This window comes from Sturnira hondurensis, unplaced genomic scaffold, assembly GCF_014824575.4.
Source record: "Sturnira hondurensis isolate 20B ecotype Veracruz unplaced genomic scaffold, ASM1482457v3 Scaffold0002597, whole genome shotgun sequence".
In the NCBI taxonomy this organism is placed as follows: Eukaryota; Metazoa; Chordata; class Mammalia; order Chiroptera; family Phyllostomidae; genus Sturnira; species Sturnira hondurensis.
The window spans coordinates 270722-290150 of NW_028075228.1; the positions used below are offsets into that span (position 1 = coordinate 270722).

Consider the following 19429-nt stretch of genomic DNA (forward strand, 5'->3'; position numbering starts at 1 on the left):
TGGAGGAATTAGATTTCTGTGTTAGCTGCATTGCTTTTTAGATATTTATTGTTGCCTCATTCTTGAATGTTTCCTTGACCTTCTCACTATTCTCATTTTTATAATTCCAGTCAAAAGCAAGGAGCAAACCCTCCCCACAACTGCATTAGTGACTTACATTTCTGTTTGTCCTTTAACAATTAGTATTACTGAGTTTCTGACTTTGATCATCTTTTTTCATCTCGAAGGACTCTATGGCAATAGCATTCCATTATGGCTTCAGCTGACAAATAACAAATGTTCATTTCTATCTGAGGTTTGCCCTAAGCTACTCATCCGTATATCCACGTGCCCAGTGGACAGTCATTGGGCAGCGGCTGTCCACTGGGCACTCCAACAACCTTTGGAGGTTGCCTGGGAACTTCAAACTCTTTATGTCTAAAATATCATAACTCCTTCATCCTATAGTTTGCCTCCATCCATTACCCCTTCTGTATTTCCTATTTCATCAATTCATAACATGGTGTAGCCAGATGCTAATCCTCTTACATCTGAGTAATGGGAGAGCTTCTGAGTAATTTTGTCCCTTTTATCTGTCACATGCCACTAAAAATTGGAGACCCTGCTTTATTTATCACACTTAGTAAATGCTAACTACATGTTTGCTAAATCATTGAATGACCATATAATTGTAGGACACTTATAATATTTAATTTCTCATAGAGATTTCTAAAAATTTTAAGAACTCTGAATCATGAACAATACAAGAATAACATCCTTTACATTTTATTCATATCACTCAAGTTTGGTGACTTCAAATTTATGAGAAAAGTTGTTATGGAAGAATATTATATTCAAAACTGTGACTGTTCAATAAGGAGCAAGACCACAAGTGACACCTGATCGAAAGTACCTATATTGGTTGTAATTCTGGAGAATTCGAGCAACTCAGTCTCGTAGTTTCTCTGTATAACCTAAATTATGAAAATAAGTTACCTTCTGTGTTCCATTTATGAATTGAGTGGGCAACCTTAAAATTGTCTGATGGGTTTGGCCTCAGATGCAAAGTACAAATATTTTTTCCATGTGCTCATATTTATGAGGGGGCGACCCCCCCCAAACTTGGATTTTTTTTCTGAATGGCAGGTCACTTGTAGTGCAGGCTTCTTCTGCTACGTGAGTGTATCATTGAATCAGCTGGTATTGTTGTGAGAGGCTGCATTTGGCTTCAGCGAATTTTTTTTGAAGATGCATTCAAGACATTTGCCCATTTAATGAAGGGTGATTTACGAGGGCACCTGCTCACACCACACTGAGTGTTCAGCAGTTTTTGTCCCCTAATGGCGTGACCCCTGTGCCCTATCCTCCCTATTCACCCTGTCTTGCCCAAGCGACTTTTTTTGTTGTTGTTTCTCCAGATGGAAAAAGTCGCCAAAGGGAAATGTTTTACTGATGTGGAAGAGGTGAAACAAAAAACCGACAGAAGCACTAAAAGACATCAAAATAGATGAGCTCAAAAACTATTTTGAGCAGTGGAAAAAAGTCTTGGTAGGTATATTGCATCAAATGGAGAGTACTTTGAAAGTGACTAAAGTTTAAACATTTAAGAATAAATACACAATTTTTATAAATAAATTTCTGGGTTTTTGGGGGGGATCCCCTGTCATATACATTTATTCCAGCTTCTGAACCAAAGGGTCATCATTACTTTGATCTTTTTCATAGGCCAGCTTCCTTGTGCATCCCCAGGAGCTCCACTTTCCTTGCTCTTAAAAGTGTCTGATAGTCCTAAGGGCTCAGCCTGAAATCTGGGGTGCTACTTTGATCCTCAACAATGACTTGACATCCTTTCTTGGCCACAAAGCAGTTTCAGGGTAAGTAGTCAATTGCATGGTAGCTTTGGTCTTTGTGTTTGTTTAAGGATCCACATTTCTCCCAACTTGTCTGTTATTGAGTTGTAGTTGGGGCTAGAGCAACAATGTATCCTACTTCCAATCAGGGAGATGAGGAAGGAATCACTACTCCAGGGGGTCTGTAAACTTTCTGTAAAGAGCCAGATAATAAATATTTCAGATTTTGTAGGCCATAGTATCTCTACTATAGCTACTCAACTCAGGGATTATAGCACAAAAGGAGTTTGCTTGACATTAGAGCTTTTTTTTTTGGCTTTTAGTCATGTGATTTTCTTTTTTTTCCTTTTTTAAAAAAATTTTTTATTTTTATTTAATTCTTGTTCAAGTACAGTTTTCTGTCTTATATTCTCAGCCCTGCCTGCCCCCCGCCCAGTGCTCCCCACCTCCCTCCCATTTCCGCCCCCCACCCTTAGTTATTGTCCATGTGTCCTTTATGCTTGTTCATGTGAGTCTATCCCCTTTTCCCCTATGATTCTCTCCCCTCTCCCCTCTGGACCCTGTCAGCCTGTTCCGTATTAGAGCTTTTTTTTTCCAATTTTTTATTTAATTATTTTTCAAGTACAGTTTTCTGCCTATTACTCCCATCCCACCCCATGTATTAGAGCTTTTTGATTTATATTTTGAAAATACTTTTGAACCATAAGACAAATTCTCTTGAAAGGATCTTTCTGCCTTGTATTCAGATGATGTTGCCTAGTTCAGTTTAGAATTGTCATGTTATAGTATGAAAAATGCAATTCTGATAAGTATGTTTGAGAGATGTTGATGTAAATCCTATAAAAATACCAGGGGCTTTAATTATGAAAGAGATATAATTTTTGTGGGTTTTTTGGCTTATTAGGAATTTAATAGCTTAAGCCCCAATGTGCTGTGTATCATGCTTTTGCAAATTTAATAAATGAAAGAATCAATTGGAAAAATGTAAATAAATAGTATTACTGTAATTTGTTAAAAGTTTAGTAAAATTCACATGCCTTTTAGCCATCTGCGCTGTGGGCTTTGGGGTCATGAAACATCTCAACAATTTTCTCAAATTTTTTCCTATGTTTATTTTTCTGTTTAGATTTTCTGTCTTTTGTGGTTTTAGTTTTTGTAGGTTGTATTTGCTAGGTTTTCAAATTTATTGGCTGGGGTTGAACAAAATAATCTGTACCTTATTTTCGATCTGTGACTATATCCAAATAGTCAAATAGTCATTTTTTACTTTTATCATTTTGCTTTTATTCTTTTTGTTTTTCCCTAAGAATCAACTTGTGAATTTATTATTTGTTTTATTGTTTAGAATATGTTAATTTATTTTCTTATCTTTACTAATGTGTCTGTTTTTATTATGTTTAGTTTTTTCCTTAATTTGAATGCTTTATTTCTTTTAAAAATAATATAACCACTTATGCTAAAACTTCTACAAGCATTTTTTTCAAAAATGTTCTGTGGTTTCTGATATACATTGTTTTCTGACTAATACTTCTGAATATTCTGCAATTTATTTTAATTCTTTCTTTAACCAAAGAGTTTTAGTTCAAGCCAGCAAATTTTGAATTTTTTTAAATATTGTATTTACTTCTTGGAGAGAAGGGAAGGGAGGGAGAAAGAGAGGGAGAGAAACGTCAATATACGAGAGGTACATCAACTGGTCGCCTCTCACACATCCCCAACTGGGAAACCTGGCCCGCAACCCAGGCACGTGCCCTGACTGGGAATTGAACCTGCGACATTTTGGTTCACAGGCCAGCACTCAATCCACTGAGCCACACCAGACAGGGGTGAATTGCAAATGAAAGATTTTGTTTTCTAATTTAAGGGTTTAGTTGTTGTTTTTTGTGTGTGATAGTATTTTGTCTTTCCCTTTTCTAGGTTGTGGAATATTTGAGGTTTTATATGCATATTATATGGGCTGGATTTGGGAATTGTTCTTTGAGCATTTAAAAAGATGGTCTACTATCTGTTTTTAAGATACAGAATAAACTGATTAGCTGTATGTTATAAATTAGTATATATTTTATTTTCTTATTTTTATATATTTACATAGTTTGTGGGGTAGTCTTCTTAGTTGTTAATATGTTTTTTTGGATTTCTATAGTTTATATGTTCATGATTATCTTCTTTATTTTTATTTTTTATTTTCAGCACTTCTGATACATACTGTTTTAGATGCATATCTGGATACATAAAGTTTAGATGGGTTTTGCTATAGAAGTGTTAAACTTTAGCATGCCTCACATAATGTGGAGGGCTTGTTAAATACAGATTGCTGGCCCCCCCCCATCATCTTTTTTAAAAAAATTAATTATTTATTTATTTTTATAAGAAATGCTGATGCTCAGTAGACATTTTAAAAAAGATTTTATTTATTCATCTTTAGAGGGGAAGGGAAGGAGAGAAGTATCCATCTGTAGTTGCCTCTTGTGAGTCCCCTGCTTGGAACTGGCCTGCAACCCAGGCATGTGCCCTGACTGGGAATTGAACCATGATCTTGTGGTTTGCAGGCCTGCGCTCAGTCCACTGAGCTACACCAGCCAGGGCCACATCATCTTTTTTTTTTTAATTTATTGTTTGATTTTACCAAGTGGTTTTTTTTAAAGATTTTATTTATTTATCTTTAGAGGGGAAGGGAAGGAGAGAGGGAGACAAACATCGATGTACTGTTGCCTCTCATGTGTCCCCCACTGGGAACTGGCCTGCAACCCAGGCATGTGCCCTGACTGGGAATTGAACTGCGATCCTTTGGTTCGCAGGCCCTCGCTCAGTCCACAGCTACACACATCTTCTGATTCAGGAGTTCTGGGTTAGGGCTTGAGAATTTCTTGTATGAGCCTATTATCATAGTCCTTTTCTTTTAATAGTTGTTTATTTTACTTGCATTTATTGACAGAAACAATATGGCTGGTATTGGTTTTCTTATTTAATATTATACATTGTTTTAAATTTTATCTTCTTTTTATCTTTTACTGTAAGATGTTAATTTCTTTGTTTTGAGTATATATGTCAATCCTTCTAAAAATTTGAAAAGTATGTATTTTTCATTTTTCTTAATTGCCCTTGCATCCATAATTTTCTTAGCTCATTCTTGATTTCTTTAGACAATATCTATTTACTCTCTACTGTGGGTGATATGTATTTTGTATATCAGTATATTTTCAATCTCTCTCTTCTCGCCACACACAAGGTGATTATGATTATTATTGCAGCTTGAAATAGGATCAGGTGCATCCTTCTTACCTCCCCCTTCATATATATGAAATTCTCTGCATCTTTGCCTTTAATTGTGCAGTGATCCATCTGTCAAAGTTCTGTCTATTGTTTAACCTTGAGCTTCATTTTAATTAAAAGGTCTTTGCCACTCTCAGCCTTCCAGTTTCTCCATCCCGTATTGTAGTTTACATTCAAATTGGATTCAAAGTATATACTCTCTTATATTTGTATTTTTCACTTTGATGTCTAAGACATACATTAGAGTTCGTTAGCAGCCCTGGTTGGAGTGGTTCAGTGGATTGAGCACTGGCCTGAGCACCAAAGGGTTGCCCTTCAATTCCCAGTCAGGACACATGCCTGGGTTGCATGCCAGGTCCCAGCAGGGGGCACATGAGATGCATCCACACATTGATGTTTCTCTTCCTCTCTCCTCCCTCCTCTCTAAAAATAAATAAGATCTTTAAAACAAAAAAGCTCATCGACAGAAAGGGCAGTATTTTTATCCTTCTTGCCTGCAGTCTTTGGCACAAACAAGATAATTGTTAAATAATTTATGATGTAGTGTTTCAGTGTGGTAAGATTTATTTTTTCAATTTATTGAGGTAAACTTATATAAAATAAAAGTCACCCTTTTTTAGTATGTTATATGATAAGCTTTAGTAATTGTATACAGTTGGTTCCTCATATCTGGTTTCCACATGCAAGGGTTCGAACAACCTTGAATAAAAATTATTTGGTAAAAAAAATATTGTTCCTGATGTGTACCATGTACAGGCCTAGTTTTATTCTGCTTTGATTTATTGTACTTTGTAGATACTGCATTTTTCACAAATTGAAGGTTTCGGGCAACCCTGCATTGAGCAAATCTATCATAATCATTGTTCCAACAGGGCCAGATAAGTTAGCTTGTTTTTTTTTTTAGCAATGAAGTATACTTTAATTAAGATATGTACATTTTGTTTGCACATGCTTTTGTACTCCTAATAGACTATAGCAACAATTGTCAGACAGTGTGCTGTATGAATTTTTAAAACATACAATACCTGACTGTTTAGTCAGGGGCACTGACCTCTTTTCCCTTAAATTGTCAAATTAAAAAAAAAAAAAGGAAACAGCCAATACAATGATAGCTGTCTGGTGTGACTGAATCAAAATTTTACTTATTTTTTTGGTCAGATTGGGAAAAATACATTTTTGGTAATTTTAGTGATTAGTTTATATTTGCCGTGAAAAAGGTTTAAAATCACTGGACTACTAGTATAGTATAAACATAACTTTTACATGCATTGGGAAATAACTTGTGTGGCTTACTTTATTGCAGTTGTCTGGAACTAAACCTGCAATGTGTTCTAAGTATGCCAGTAGTTAGGCTTACATTGGTTGCATCTGCACTGAACATGTACATATTTTTTTCTTGTCATTATTCCCTAAACAATTCAGTATAGAAACAGTTTACAAAGCATTTACATTGTATTAGGTATTATAAATAATCTAGAGATGATTTAAAGTATATGGGAGGATGTGGGTAGGTTATATGCAAATAGTACGCTATTTTATTTATTTATTTTTTGTTTTGTTTTTTTTTAATATATTTTATTGATTATACCATTACAGTTGTTCTATTCCCCTCCTTCATTCCCCTCCACCCACACATTCCCTCCCCGACCATTCTCCCCTCCTTAGTTTATAACCATGTGTCTCACGTTCTTTAGATTCTATATTTCCCCCACTATTCTTGCCCTCCCCCTTATCTATTTTCTATCTACCCTCTATGCTATTTTCTATACCTTCTCCCCCCTTCTCCTCCCACTCCCCTGTTGCTAACCCTCCATGTGTTCTTCATTTCTATGGTTCCACTCCTGATCTAGCTGTCCTCTTGGTTTGCTTTTGTTTTAGGTGTGGTTGTTAATAACTGTGAGTTTGCTGTCCTTTCACTGTTCATATTTTTCATCTTCTTTTTCTTATATAAGTCCCTTTAGCATTTCATATAATAAGGGCTTGGTGATGATGAACTCCTTGAACTTGACCTTATCTGAGAAGCACTTTATCTGTCCTTCCATTCTAAATGAAAGTTTTGCTGGATAAAGCAATCTTGGCTGTAGGTGTTTGGATTTCATGACTTGGAATACTTCTTTCCAGCCCCTGCTTGCCTGTAAGGTCTCTTTTGAGAAATCCGCTGACAGTCTGATGGGTACTCCTTTGTAGGTGACTGTCCCCTTATCTCTTGCTGCTTCTAGGATTCTCTCCTTCATTTTAGTCTTGGCCAATGTAATGATGATGTGCCTTGGTGTGTTCCTTCTTGGGTCCAACTTCTTTGGGACTCTCTGAGCTTCCTGGATTTCCTGGAAGTCTATTTCCTTTGCCAGACTGGGGAAGCTCTCCTTTATTATTTGTTCAAATACGTTTTCCACTCGTTGCTGTTTCTTTCCCCCTTCTGGTACCCCTATAATCTGGATGTTGGAACGTTTAAAGATGTCCTGGAGGTTCCTAAGCCTCTCTTCATTTTTTTGAATTCTCATTTCTTCATTCCTTTCTGGCTGGATGTTTTGTTCTTCCTTCTGGTCCATTCCATTGATTTGAGTCCCAGTTTCCTTTCCATCGCCATTGGTTTCCTGGACATCTCCCTTCATTTCAATTAGTTTAGCCTTCATATGTTCCTCTAATTTGTGACTATAATCAACCAGTTCTGTGAGCATCCTGATAAACAGTGTCTTGAATTGTGCTTCTGAGAGGCTGGCAGTCTCAGTCGCTGAGAGTTATTGGCTCTGGGACCTTGAGTTCTTCTTGCACCATCTTTTGGGCTGTTGGTGCCTGTTCCGGAGCAGGATCGGAGCCCTAAAGTGTTCACTAGAGCAGGGCAACTAAGTCGCTGGGTTGTGACGTTGTATGTGGGGGCGGGGGTCAAAGAGGAGCAATGGCGTCCCATCTGCCGTCTCCTGCCGCAGCTGCCACCATCACCGGGCCCACGCGTTTCGTCCCACTGCATGCGAGTGTGCCACCGCCGTCAGCCCTTGCCCCCTGGGGCCTGCATGGTCCATCTCACTGTGCCACCGCGGTCAGTCCGCCCCACACCCTGACTGGGTCCGGGCCACTTGCGCACCTAGGTCTGAGGATCTTTCCTGCCCGACCCTGCTCTGCTGCTGGCTCCGCCTCTCCTACCGTCCCCGTGGAACGGTTAGTGGTTGTTGGACTTCCGTATAATTCAGTTTTCTGTTTTTTGGCTGTGTCTTTGTTCTCCAAACCTTTCTTGTATTCAAACTTGGTTGTGGGAGAAGGCACAGTGTTTCCACCTATGCCTCCATCTTGGCAGAAGTCCAGTATGCTATTTTATATAAGGGACTACAGCCTTGAACATCCAAGGATTTTGGTATCCATGGGAGGAGGTGGCGGGGAGGGAAACCAAAGGATGATTATATAGTCATTTAACTCACACCAAAATTCAATATATGGAACAGTTCCATCATCAGTTCCTTGTGCCCTTTTGTGGTCGAGCCACACACCCTCCCCCATCCCTAGTGAGATTTATCTATTTTATGTCACTATAGCTTTGCCTTTTCTAGAACTTAATATAAATATAGTCATACAGTACATAATATTTTACAGTTAATTTTTTGACTTAGTTTTATATTTTCAGATTAATTCATGTTATATATATTAATATTTCTTTTTATGGATGATTAGTATTACATAGTATGGATATCCTATGTAATGTCCATACTATAGACATTTATTTTGTCTATTTACCAGTTAGTAGATATTTGAATTGTTTTTATTTTATTTATTTATTTTTAAATTTTTATTTATTTATGTATCTTTAGAGGGGAAGGAGAGAGAGAGAAACATCAATGTATGGTTGCTTTTTGTGCATCCCCTGCTGGGAGTTGGCCTGCAGGGAACCAGCCTTCAGCCTAGGCATGTGCCCTGACTGGGAGTCGAACCACGATCCTCTGGTTCGCAGGCCTGTGCTCAATCCACTGAGCTACACCAGCCAGGTGAATTGTTTTTATTTTTGATTATTAGGAATAAGGTGTTATGAATATTCACATACTAGTCTTTTTGAGTATATGTATTAATTTTTCTTGAATGAAGGCCTAGGAGTGGGATTGCTGGGTTGAATAGTAAATGTACTGGTATATTTAACTTTATAAAATATTCTCAAATAGAGCTCTGGCTGGTGTGGCTCAGTGTATTGAGCACTGGCCCGTTTCTTCAGTTGGATTCCCAGTCAGGGCACATGCCTGATTTGCGAGCCAGGTTCCAGGTAGGGGGTGCCCAAGAGGCAACCACACACTGATGTTTCTCTCCCTGTTTGTCCCTTCCTGTCTCTCTAAAAATAAATAAATAAATGTATTTTTAAAAGATTTTATATTTAGAGAAGGGGAGGACAAAATTAAATACAAATTTTAAAATTAATAAAATATTCTTAAATAGTTTTCCAAAGTAATTGTACCATTTTTCATTCCCATCAACAATGTATGGGAGTTACAGTGGCTTTATGCAGTCACACTTGGATTGGTACTTTTGCCATTTTAAACGGTGTGTGTAGTACTTACCTCATTGGGGTTTTCATATGCTCTTTCCTGATTACTAGTAAAGATAAACTTTATTTAATATGTTTATTGGCCATTCATATATCTTATTTTATAAATATGTATTCTTGGGCTTTTGTATTAAATATGTATTTAATGGGCTTTTTGCCCATTAAAAATAGATTATTTTTTGTTATTGAGTTTCAAGTGTTGTATATATTTTGATACAAACCCTTATGAGTTTCTCCCAGTCTGTGGTTTTCCTTTTTGTTTTCTTAACTCTGTTTTTTAAAGGGCATTAGTTTTTAATTTTGATGAAGTCTACTTTATCATTTTCTTTTATTTTAATAGTTTTAATACATATTGAGTTTTTTTCTAATTACTGAAATTATAGCATTGATTGAGTGACAGCAGAGTTGGTTCTTGAATGAATTACAAGAAAATGAGCATAGCCCTGGCTGGTGTAGCCCAGTGGATTGAGCGCAGGCCTGGGAAGCATACGATCGTGGTTCAATTCCCAGTCAGGGCACATGCCTGGGTTGCAGGCCAGTTCCCAGCAGGGGACTAACGAGGGGCAACCACACATTGATATTTCTCCCCTTTTCTCCTTCCTTTCCTCTCTAAAGATAAATAAATAAAATCTTTAAAGAAAAAAGAAAATGAGCATAAAATTTTGAGAGGTATAAATCAGGATAAAGTTGAAGTTTTCTAGTTGGAGGATGGAAAACAATTATAAAAGAAAGGATTTACAAAGATGCCAAGAAAAGGGCTCTTTATAGGAGAAGAGGTTGGGTACCAGTGTGTCAGGCATAATCAAAGAAGAAAAATAATTGAAAACTGAAATTGATGGCAATGACAGCTTCTGTATCCAAAACCGACAGTATCAATAATCAGTACACTACAGTATGATTGGAAAGCAAAGATGGCTGTTTTCTGGCCTATTTTCTTTTTTTGTATTAATTGTATGTGTACTTTGCTTTTTACCCCAAGTGAAACTCAGTTGCAGCTAGATAAAAAGAGCACTGTCTATGGTTATTTTATATTATAGATTAGTTTAAGGTAAAAGGCTCAAGTTGGCCCTGGCCATGTAGCTTAGTTGGTTAGTCTGTAGTCCCTATGCCCAGAGGTTTCAGGTCCCATACCCTGTCAGGGTTCATACAAGAATCAGCCAATGAATGCATAGGTAGGTGGAGCAATGAGTAGGTATTTCTTTCTTTCTCTCTATCACTCTTTCTTTCTCACACACACTGTCTCTCTATTTTCCTCTGGTTATAAAAGTAAAAAGTAAAATTTTTAAAAAGCCTCATGTCTTCAAGGTCATCTCTGTAGGTGTAATGAAGAGGGACTTTTAAATTTTTTAAGGTCAGATAGGATTATAACTATTCTTGCTTCATCCCTCCTCACCCACAGTTCCTATGCTACAGAGGTAACCCCCTACCCTCATTTAACTGTGTTTACTGGTGTTTATTCTCATGTTTTATATGACTATTTTACCTACTTTTTATTTAATGAATTTGAAACATTATGCGACCATAATTATGCGACCAAATTCAACAATGTGACGAATTTGATGTGACGATCCTGATCATCAGTTGTTTGAACTGTATATCTGATAGGTTGGCTATCTCTTGCTCACTTAAAAGTTTTGGCTCTGGGGCTTTGATCTGTTCTTCTGTTTGAGCCACAACATTTTGGTCTGGTCCTGCCTGTTATGTATGAGAGGTTCACCAGTGTGTTAGCTGGGTTGTGAGGCTGTATGTGGGGGCCGGGTCCAAGAGGGAATAATGGCGCTTTGCTCTGCTCTTTGTGGGATTTCAGTCCCTTCTGCCCCTTCCCCCAAGCAAACTGGGCCTTTCTGGTGCAGATTACTGTTTGAGTGGGCTTGTATACATTATAGTACCCTGGGGATCTCTTCAAGGAACTCTCCTGTGAGGCTGGGAGTCTCTCCCGGCACTTCAACCCCCACAGGTGTTTGCAATCAGTGTTTTGAGGCTTTGTTTCCTGGCGCTGTGACCCTAGGTTGCTCAATCTTTGGATTTCTCATGACTGGGACTCTCTGTGTTTCCTGGATTTGTGTAATTTTGTTTTTTCTCATCCAGTTAGGGAAGTTTTCCATCATTACTTTTTCAAACAGGTTTTCTATGCTTTGCTCTTCTTCTTCTCCTTCTTATGTCCCTGTTATACCAGATATTATTTCATGTTGTCTTGGAGCTCTCTTACCACCTGTTCATTCTTTCTTAGTCTCTTTTCTTATAATTGCTCTATCTGGGTGATTTTTTCTACCTTTTCCTCCAGCTTGCTGATTCGATCCTCTACTTCCACCAGCCTGCTTGTAATTCCTACTAATGTGTTTTTTATTTCCAAGATTTTATTGTTAATTTCTTCTTGGTTTTTGTTTGTAGTTTCTATTTCCTTTTTCATGCTGATGTAGTTCTCACTCAGTTCCTTGTAGTTGTCTGTGAATTCCTTGAGCATCTTTATAACCATTATCTTTAATTCTATATCTGATAGTTTGGTGACGTCTATTTCATTTAGCTCTTAGTGGGGAATCTTTCATTCCTTTTGTTTGTGTGTTCTTTTTTTGTCTCCCCATTTTAAGTGACTGTTTTTGTTTGTGTTTGTGCTTCCTGATGTTTTGCTTTGCTACATGTTTTTGTAGGGTGAACTTCTATGGTAGGAATTCTGTAGGGTTCAGTGGTGTGGTCTCTCTGATCTGCTTGTCTGGACACTCTAGGTTTGGTCTTTCTTCTGTTTGTATGGGCTCTCTTGTTGTACTTGGGGTTTTACCTTTTGTTGGTTCCTTTGTTGGTGGTTCTCCTCTAGCAAGTATACTATGTTTGCAGCTGCCACCTATTCCTGTATGTGATCAGTGGCATGGGGTAGGCAAAATGGATTAAGACAACAGGAGAATATTTTATGGGATTTAAAGTACCAGCATGTAGAGAAGAAATAGGAGATCCTTTGGATAAGTATATCATCAACTGTAATATTTCACCCAACTAGCCACTTTTTATAAAAGGTGAAAGAGAGATAAGGCTCTTGTGAGAGGGAAGAAGGATTGTGAGCTCAATCTAGAGAACAGAGTGCTTGTGCAATGTTATATGATGAGATATCGTGAGAGTAAACAATAGAAAGTAGGCGTAGTGTGAGAGAGTAGAGTTAACCACAACAAGAATAATACTCAAGATTAAAGTCAAGTGGGCTACAATTAGGGAGGGTTGTTATATATTATGTACAATTGTGTAGAACAACAATTATTTACAATATTACTTGAACAACTGTAATATGACAAGAAATATATGATTTGGATCATCAGAATAGAAATTACCTGATCAAGATTTGTGTGTTATTGGAACACAGGTGAAGGAAAAGAAGAAAAATTAAGATATAAAACAGAGAGACTAAGGAAAACCAGTCAAATGATGCAATTAAACAGAGAAATAAAATGAGGAAAACTATGCAATTAAACAGAGAAATAAAATGATGAAAACTAAACATAAGAGAAACAAAACAAAATACTAATAAACTGAAAGTGGTAAAAATAATGAACAAATAATAATACTACACATAAATAACAAAATGCCAGCTGTATGGGATAGCAAAGTGACATTTGTCTCAGTTTCTCAGTTTTGGAGGTTAGCCTTGTGCTCCCTCTTTTAATTAGTCTCTGGACCCTTTGTAACACCATGTCTTATTATCTCATTTCCAGGGGGAAAAAAAGGGAGAAAAAGGAGAGAGGAACAAAAAAGAAAGAAAGAATAATAATAAACCTCCCACTGACTTTAAACCTATTCAACCAGTTCTGCTGGTCTTCCAAGATGCGACAGATGTTACCTGGGCTGCACTTTTCTCCCTTCCTATGGTTTTGGGAGGATGGGGACCAGGTCTGGGCCATAATAATTATAGTTTCCTGGTCCCCAGCCAAAGTTGTCCATGAGCTGCCAGGCTGAAATCAGCCATTCAGTCTCTGTGCGCACAGCACAGGTCAGTCTCAGGCACTGAGACTGGTTATATAATATATATAATATATAATATATTATATATTAATATATAATGTATTATATTATATATTATATTATATAACCAGGGGTCTCCAACCTCCAGGCTAATGGACTGGTACCAGTTCTGGCCTGTTAGGAACCTGTCTGCACAGCAGGTGAGCTTGAATGTAATGCCCTTGAATCACCCCAGTCTGGGAAAATTGTCTTCCATTAAACCAGTCCCTGATGTCAAAAAGGTTACAGACCAATGAGCTATAGGGCCACTGTTATATATGCAGTCCATTGTTGACCGCAGGGCATGGTTGTATCTTATTTAACCTCACATCCTCTTTAATAGTACTTCTGTTCATTTCATTTTTATCCCTTCATGCTAGGGTCTCCCAATTTTATGTTTGTTCTTTCTTCCTGTCATCTGCCACATAAAGATGTTTTCTTTTATTTTACTAAATTTTGAACTGTGTAAGATTACGTTATAAGCAGTTTATGCTACATGCACCCGTGAATGATGTTTGTATTTGAGCTTTCTTTTTTATATTGGTAGGGTAGGTTTGAAATAGTTTATTTATAATAGCATATATATATATATTTTAAAGAGTTATTTATTTATCTTTAGAGGGGAAAGGAAGGAGAGAAGGAGAGAAATATCAGTGTATGGTTGCCTCTCATGAGTCCCTTGCTGGGAACTGGCCTGCAACCCAGGCATGTGCCTTGACTGGGAATCGAACTGCGATCGTGTGGTTCACAGGCCTGCGCTCAATCTACTGAGCTACACCAGCCAGGGCATATAATAGCATATTTTTAAATTTTTGTTGATAATAGTGGAACAATTCACAAATGTTATGGATTTTGATGATAGCTGCTTTATTGGATGTTTACTACATGCCAGGCACTAAATATTTTATGATTATTAACTCTTCAATGATGATTTTTTTATACTCCTTTTTAGAAAATACCTGAGAAATTTATAAAGCTACATCATGAAATACGTAAAGTCTCATCCTTCTCCATGAAAGCTAAGGAAAAACTCAGAAAACCTAGGAAACAAAAGTATTTCATCTGATCACAAACACTGATTCTTAAGACTACACCTATATGTATGGGACTCAATTTAAAAGAGTTTGTAACATAATTTATACTTGAATATGAGAGAAACTAAGAAAAAATCATTAAGAATATAATGAGAATGCTATATTTCATTGTTTTGTAATAACCTAATCTGAGGATAATCAATGTGAATAGATTTCCATTGTAAATTCAGCTTCACAAGATACCTGAGAAATGATATTGGAGAAAAACCATGTGAATTTAGTGAATGTAGAAAAGCTTTCATCTATGTGACACGTCAAGAGATACTAAAGAAGTCTTATTGGAGAAAGTATCTGTAGGATAACAATGTTGGAGAGCCTTCAGACTGAATCAGATATCCTTCAGCATAATCAAATTCATACTAGAGAGAAAACTTTTGAGTGTAATGAATGTGGAAAAACCTTTAGTCTGACGCAAAACCTCATTGAGCATAAGGAAATGCATACAGGAGAAAAATCACATGAATGTAATGAATGTGGTAAAGTATTCTCTCGAGTCTCATCTCTTGGTCTACATTTGAGAAGTCACACAGGAAAGAAACCATATAAATGTAGTAAATGTGAAAAGGCCTTTATCCAGAAGGGAAACTTTCATTCTCATCAGAAATATCATACTGAAGAGAAAACTTATGAATGTGAGAGAGCTTCTATTCAGATGCCAGGTCTTATGAGGCACCAGAGAAATCATACTGGAAACAAATTGTATGCATGCAAGGAATGTGGGAAAGCCTTTGAAGGCAAATCATCTCTCACTGAGCATGAGAAAATTCATATGGGGGAGAAACCATTTGAATGTAATCAATGTGGAAGAGCCTTCAGCCAGAAGCAATACCTCATTAAACATCAGAATATTCATAGTGGAAAGAAACCCTTTAAATGCAATGAATGTGGAAAACCCTTTAGCCAGAAGGAAAACCTCATTATCCATCAAAGAATACATACTGGAGAGAAACCTTATGAATGTAAAGGGTGTGGGAAAGCTTTCATTCAGAAGTCAAGCCTCATTAGACACCAGAGAAGTCATACAGGAGAGAAACCCTATGTATGTAAGGAATGTGGGAAAGCCTTCAGTGGCAAATCAAATCTCACTGAGCATGAGAAAATTCATATTGGAGAGAAACCATATAAATGTAATGAATGTGGAACAATCTTTAGGCAGAAGCAATATCTCATTAAACATCACAACATTCATACTGGAGAGAAACCCTATGAATGTAATAAATGTGGAAAAGCCTTCTCTCGAATTACATCACTTATAGTACATGTGAGAATTCATACAGGTGATAAACCTTATGAGTGTAAAATATGTGGGAAGGCCTTCTGTCAAAGTTCATCTCTTACTGTGCATATGAGAAGCCATACAGGTGAGAAGCCCTATGGTTGTAATGAATGTGGGAAAGCCTTCTCTCAATTCTCAACTCTTGCTCTACATATGAGAATCCATACTGGAGAAAAGCCTTATCAATGTAGTGAATGTGGGAAAGCTTTCAGCCAGAAGTCACATCACATTAGACACCAGAGAATTCATACTCATTAAAGCTCTATGAATGTCTTGAATTTAAGAAAACCTTCAATAGAATTCATACTTTATAGCATATTAGAAAACCCATCTCATTATAGTGACATGAATGTGAAAAATCCTTCAGCAATTCAAACTTAAAATACTGAGATTTTAAAAAGTATGATGTTATGAAAACATATACCTCCAGAGCACCCACAACAAACATTTTTAATGCTATACTTCTTCGGAGCATTCTTACTGAAGTAAAGATCCAGTCATGGACACTAATCAACATGGTTCTGGAAGGCCTGCCTGTTGCATTAAGATCAAAACACGAGAGGTACAAAGATTTCTAATTAAGAGAGAAAACTGTCATTCATGTTATGTTTTGCTATATGCATAATTATCAGTTATTTGCTCTTGATCCAGCCATGAAAAACAGGTTGTATCATATGCATGCCTTTATGAGGAATTGGTCATTGACAGATGTGGTATCATAAGTTGGTAAGAAAGTCATGCATGAGTCAAAAATGGCCTCAGTGTAATTGACTCTTCATATGGAAAACTATTTGCTGTCATCATATATTAGAATACTTATTATGAACCCAAATAATATTGAAGACTAGAATGCAAAACAGTAATATGAGAATTTTATAGAAGAATGTTTTTAAAGCCTTGGAGTAGGAAAGAACTTCTAAAACTGATCCCAGAATACTCCTTTTGAGTATATTTACATATACCCAAGAAACTGATACATCTACCGTGGGAGTCATATACCTTCGTGTTCATTGCAGCATGAATTATATTAGCAAAAATTGGAAACATCTGTCTCTTGTGAAATGGTTGAATAAAATGTACAGTAGAATATTCTCTAGTAGTTAAATACAAGTTAAATATATACCTATTAACAAGAAAAAGTCTGCCTGGCTGGTGTAGGTCAGTGGATTGAGCACGGGCCTTTGAAGCAAAGGGTTGCCAGTTCGATTCCCAGTCAAGGCACATGCCTGGGTTGCAGGACAGGTCCCCAGTGGGGGACACATGAGAGGCAACCACACATGGATGTTTCTCTCCTACTCTTTCTCTTTCCCTTCCCCTCTATAAATAAGTAAATAAATAAAAAATCTGAAAAATATAGAGTGAAGAATAATGAAAGTCATGAACATATTATAGTGATAACTGTGTGAATTTGAATGAAATCACCAGTAATCAACACCAGTATTAAGCAGTGGTTATAGATGAACACGTTTATGTAAAACTGACGAATGGATTGGAAGGATACCCATTCAGTTCCAAAGTGGTTGCCTCTAGAAAGAGGGACGGAGTATGGTAGTTAAAGAATATTTCAGTTTTGTATGTAAGTATGTCTTATTAAAATGAAATAAAAATTTCAGGTAACCATAACAAACAGTTAATTCTAGGTTGCGTCAATATGTTTGTTTAATTTATTTCTGTGCTATTTCCTTTGAACTTCTGCAAATTAAAGAGAGATGAGAGTAGGGAAGATGTACATGAAGCACATGTTTAAATGGACTTACATTTTCAGTCAGATGCTAATATTTTATTTAAAATATTTCTAAAATTATCCATTTAAAATATGAAAAAATTGTGATGGTAGCTTAACAGTTCCACTTATTTACTCACATATAACATCACTGTGTAGTTTCTATTCAGAAGTTACAGCATGATTTTGCAACTGATTGGTTGAATCACATGCATTTAAGGATCACATTTAAGAATACATGCACAGACCTGGTGGAAAGAATTCATTTTCACTGAAACATCAGAATTTTAATACCCCATATAACCAGTATTGGCAATGAAAAGTAGACTTCAAAATGAGGAAACCACATTATGCAAATTTTTTAATATGCCACTGAGTAAAAACATCCACTCTTGCATTTCAGCCTCAATTTTAACCTCAGATTGTTTTGTTTTCTCTATTCTCCTAGACATAATCAGTGCCATTCCCACCCCATTTGTTTCTAGAGATAAAGTGCTGAAAAGAGACATGGAGTTAAACAGTATTTTATTTGGAGCAAAGCGCTTTTTTAGGAGTTTAGAAAGGGATACTTGATCTCCATTCACAACTTGAGATGTGGAAAGCTGTTAGTGCTGCTTTTAAATAGTGATAAAAATGACTATACAACAACATTGAAACCTCAGATTGATTTCAGATGTATGAATTTTTTAAACTCAAAATAATAAAATGCGAATATAACTATAGCACTGCACTGCTTGTTATTAGCATTTTTGAGTGTTAGTCTTGTGATAAAATTATAAATACCAGTGGTTGATTTTCTGAGGTAATGTACCCAAACAACATACACGTATATCAGCATGAATCTAGTTCTCTTCTATTTGATTCTTCAGTAAAAATCCTCTCATAATCCTTAAGTGCCCTCCCCTAGTGCTTATATACCTGTGAAGTCACCAGAAGAACTAGGAGCTGAAGTCAGGCCAAACTAGGAAGACTACATTTTGCTGCCTGTAAGTGGCCAGTGCTAAGTTGCGGCAACAGGAGTAATTGTAATGGTCAGGTAAAGTAAGACGAGCAATTGCTGCACAATGTCTGTGATGTTATGTACTGTAAATTTATTCAGCCATCTCCATATTAATTGATCTTGTTGCTAATTACTGCCACCACAAACTACAGTACAGTAACTACCCTTGTAATTGGCCTTTACATTTTAGTTATTTTGATTGCTGGTGAATGGAATATAGGCAAGAGATTGGTAGACATATCAAAGGATATACGCTATTTTAAAGTTTTAATACATACCATCAGTCAATTTTAAAAAGACCAGAAAAGAGTATAAACATTTATGCAATAGAATACTACTCAATCATAAGACAAGATGAAATATTGCCATTTGTGACAACATGGGTGGATCTTGAGAATATCTGCTAAGCAAAATAAGTCAGGAAAATGTCAAGAGCCATACGATTTCACTCTTAGATAGGACATAAAACTGAAAGTAACAAACAAGACAGACAACTGTATGATGGTTACCAGAGGTGCTTGTACAACAGAAACTCTAACCTAGGAGGATGGAGTGGTGGGTAATTAAGGGTAAAAGGAGCCAAATATATGGGGACTGAAGATTTTACTTTGGGTGGTGGGCACACAATGCAATATACAGATCATGCATCAAAGAATTGTACATTGGAAACATAATTTTATTAACCAATGTCATCCCAGTAAATTTAAAATAAAGACATCTAGCCCTGA

General features: G+C 36.6%; 2 protein-coding genes across 3 annotated transcripts in view; both read left to right on the top strand.

Moving 5' to 3' along the window:
* Positions 1-1764: 1764 nt before the first annotated feature.
* Positions 1765-16376, top strand: LOC118982942 (zinc finger protein 260). Of its 2 annotated transcripts, none has more exons than XM_037040111.1 (2): positions 1765-1853; positions 14561-16376. In XM_037040111.1, exon 2 carries the CDS (start codon positions 15007-15009, stop codon positions 16234-16236), a length of 1230 nt encoding a protein of 409 aa, XP_036896006.1. In that variant the 5' UTR covers positions 1765-1853; positions 14561-15006; the 3' UTR covers positions 16237-16376. The 2 variants fall into 2 exon arrangements, with proteins under 2 accessions (XP_036896006.1, XP_036896007.1); XM_037040112.1 differs by having other exon boundaries at positions 1780-1853; positions 14836-16376.
* The window catches only part of ZNF566 (zinc finger protein 566), a 57849-nt gene continuing 40210 nt past the window's right edge, over positions 1791-19429 (top strand). The window contains exon 1 of the mRNA XM_037040104.1: positions 1791-1853. The gene's annotated coding sequence lies outside the window, so the exon portion shown is untranslated. The remainder of the gene's footprint in view (positions 1854-19429) is intronic.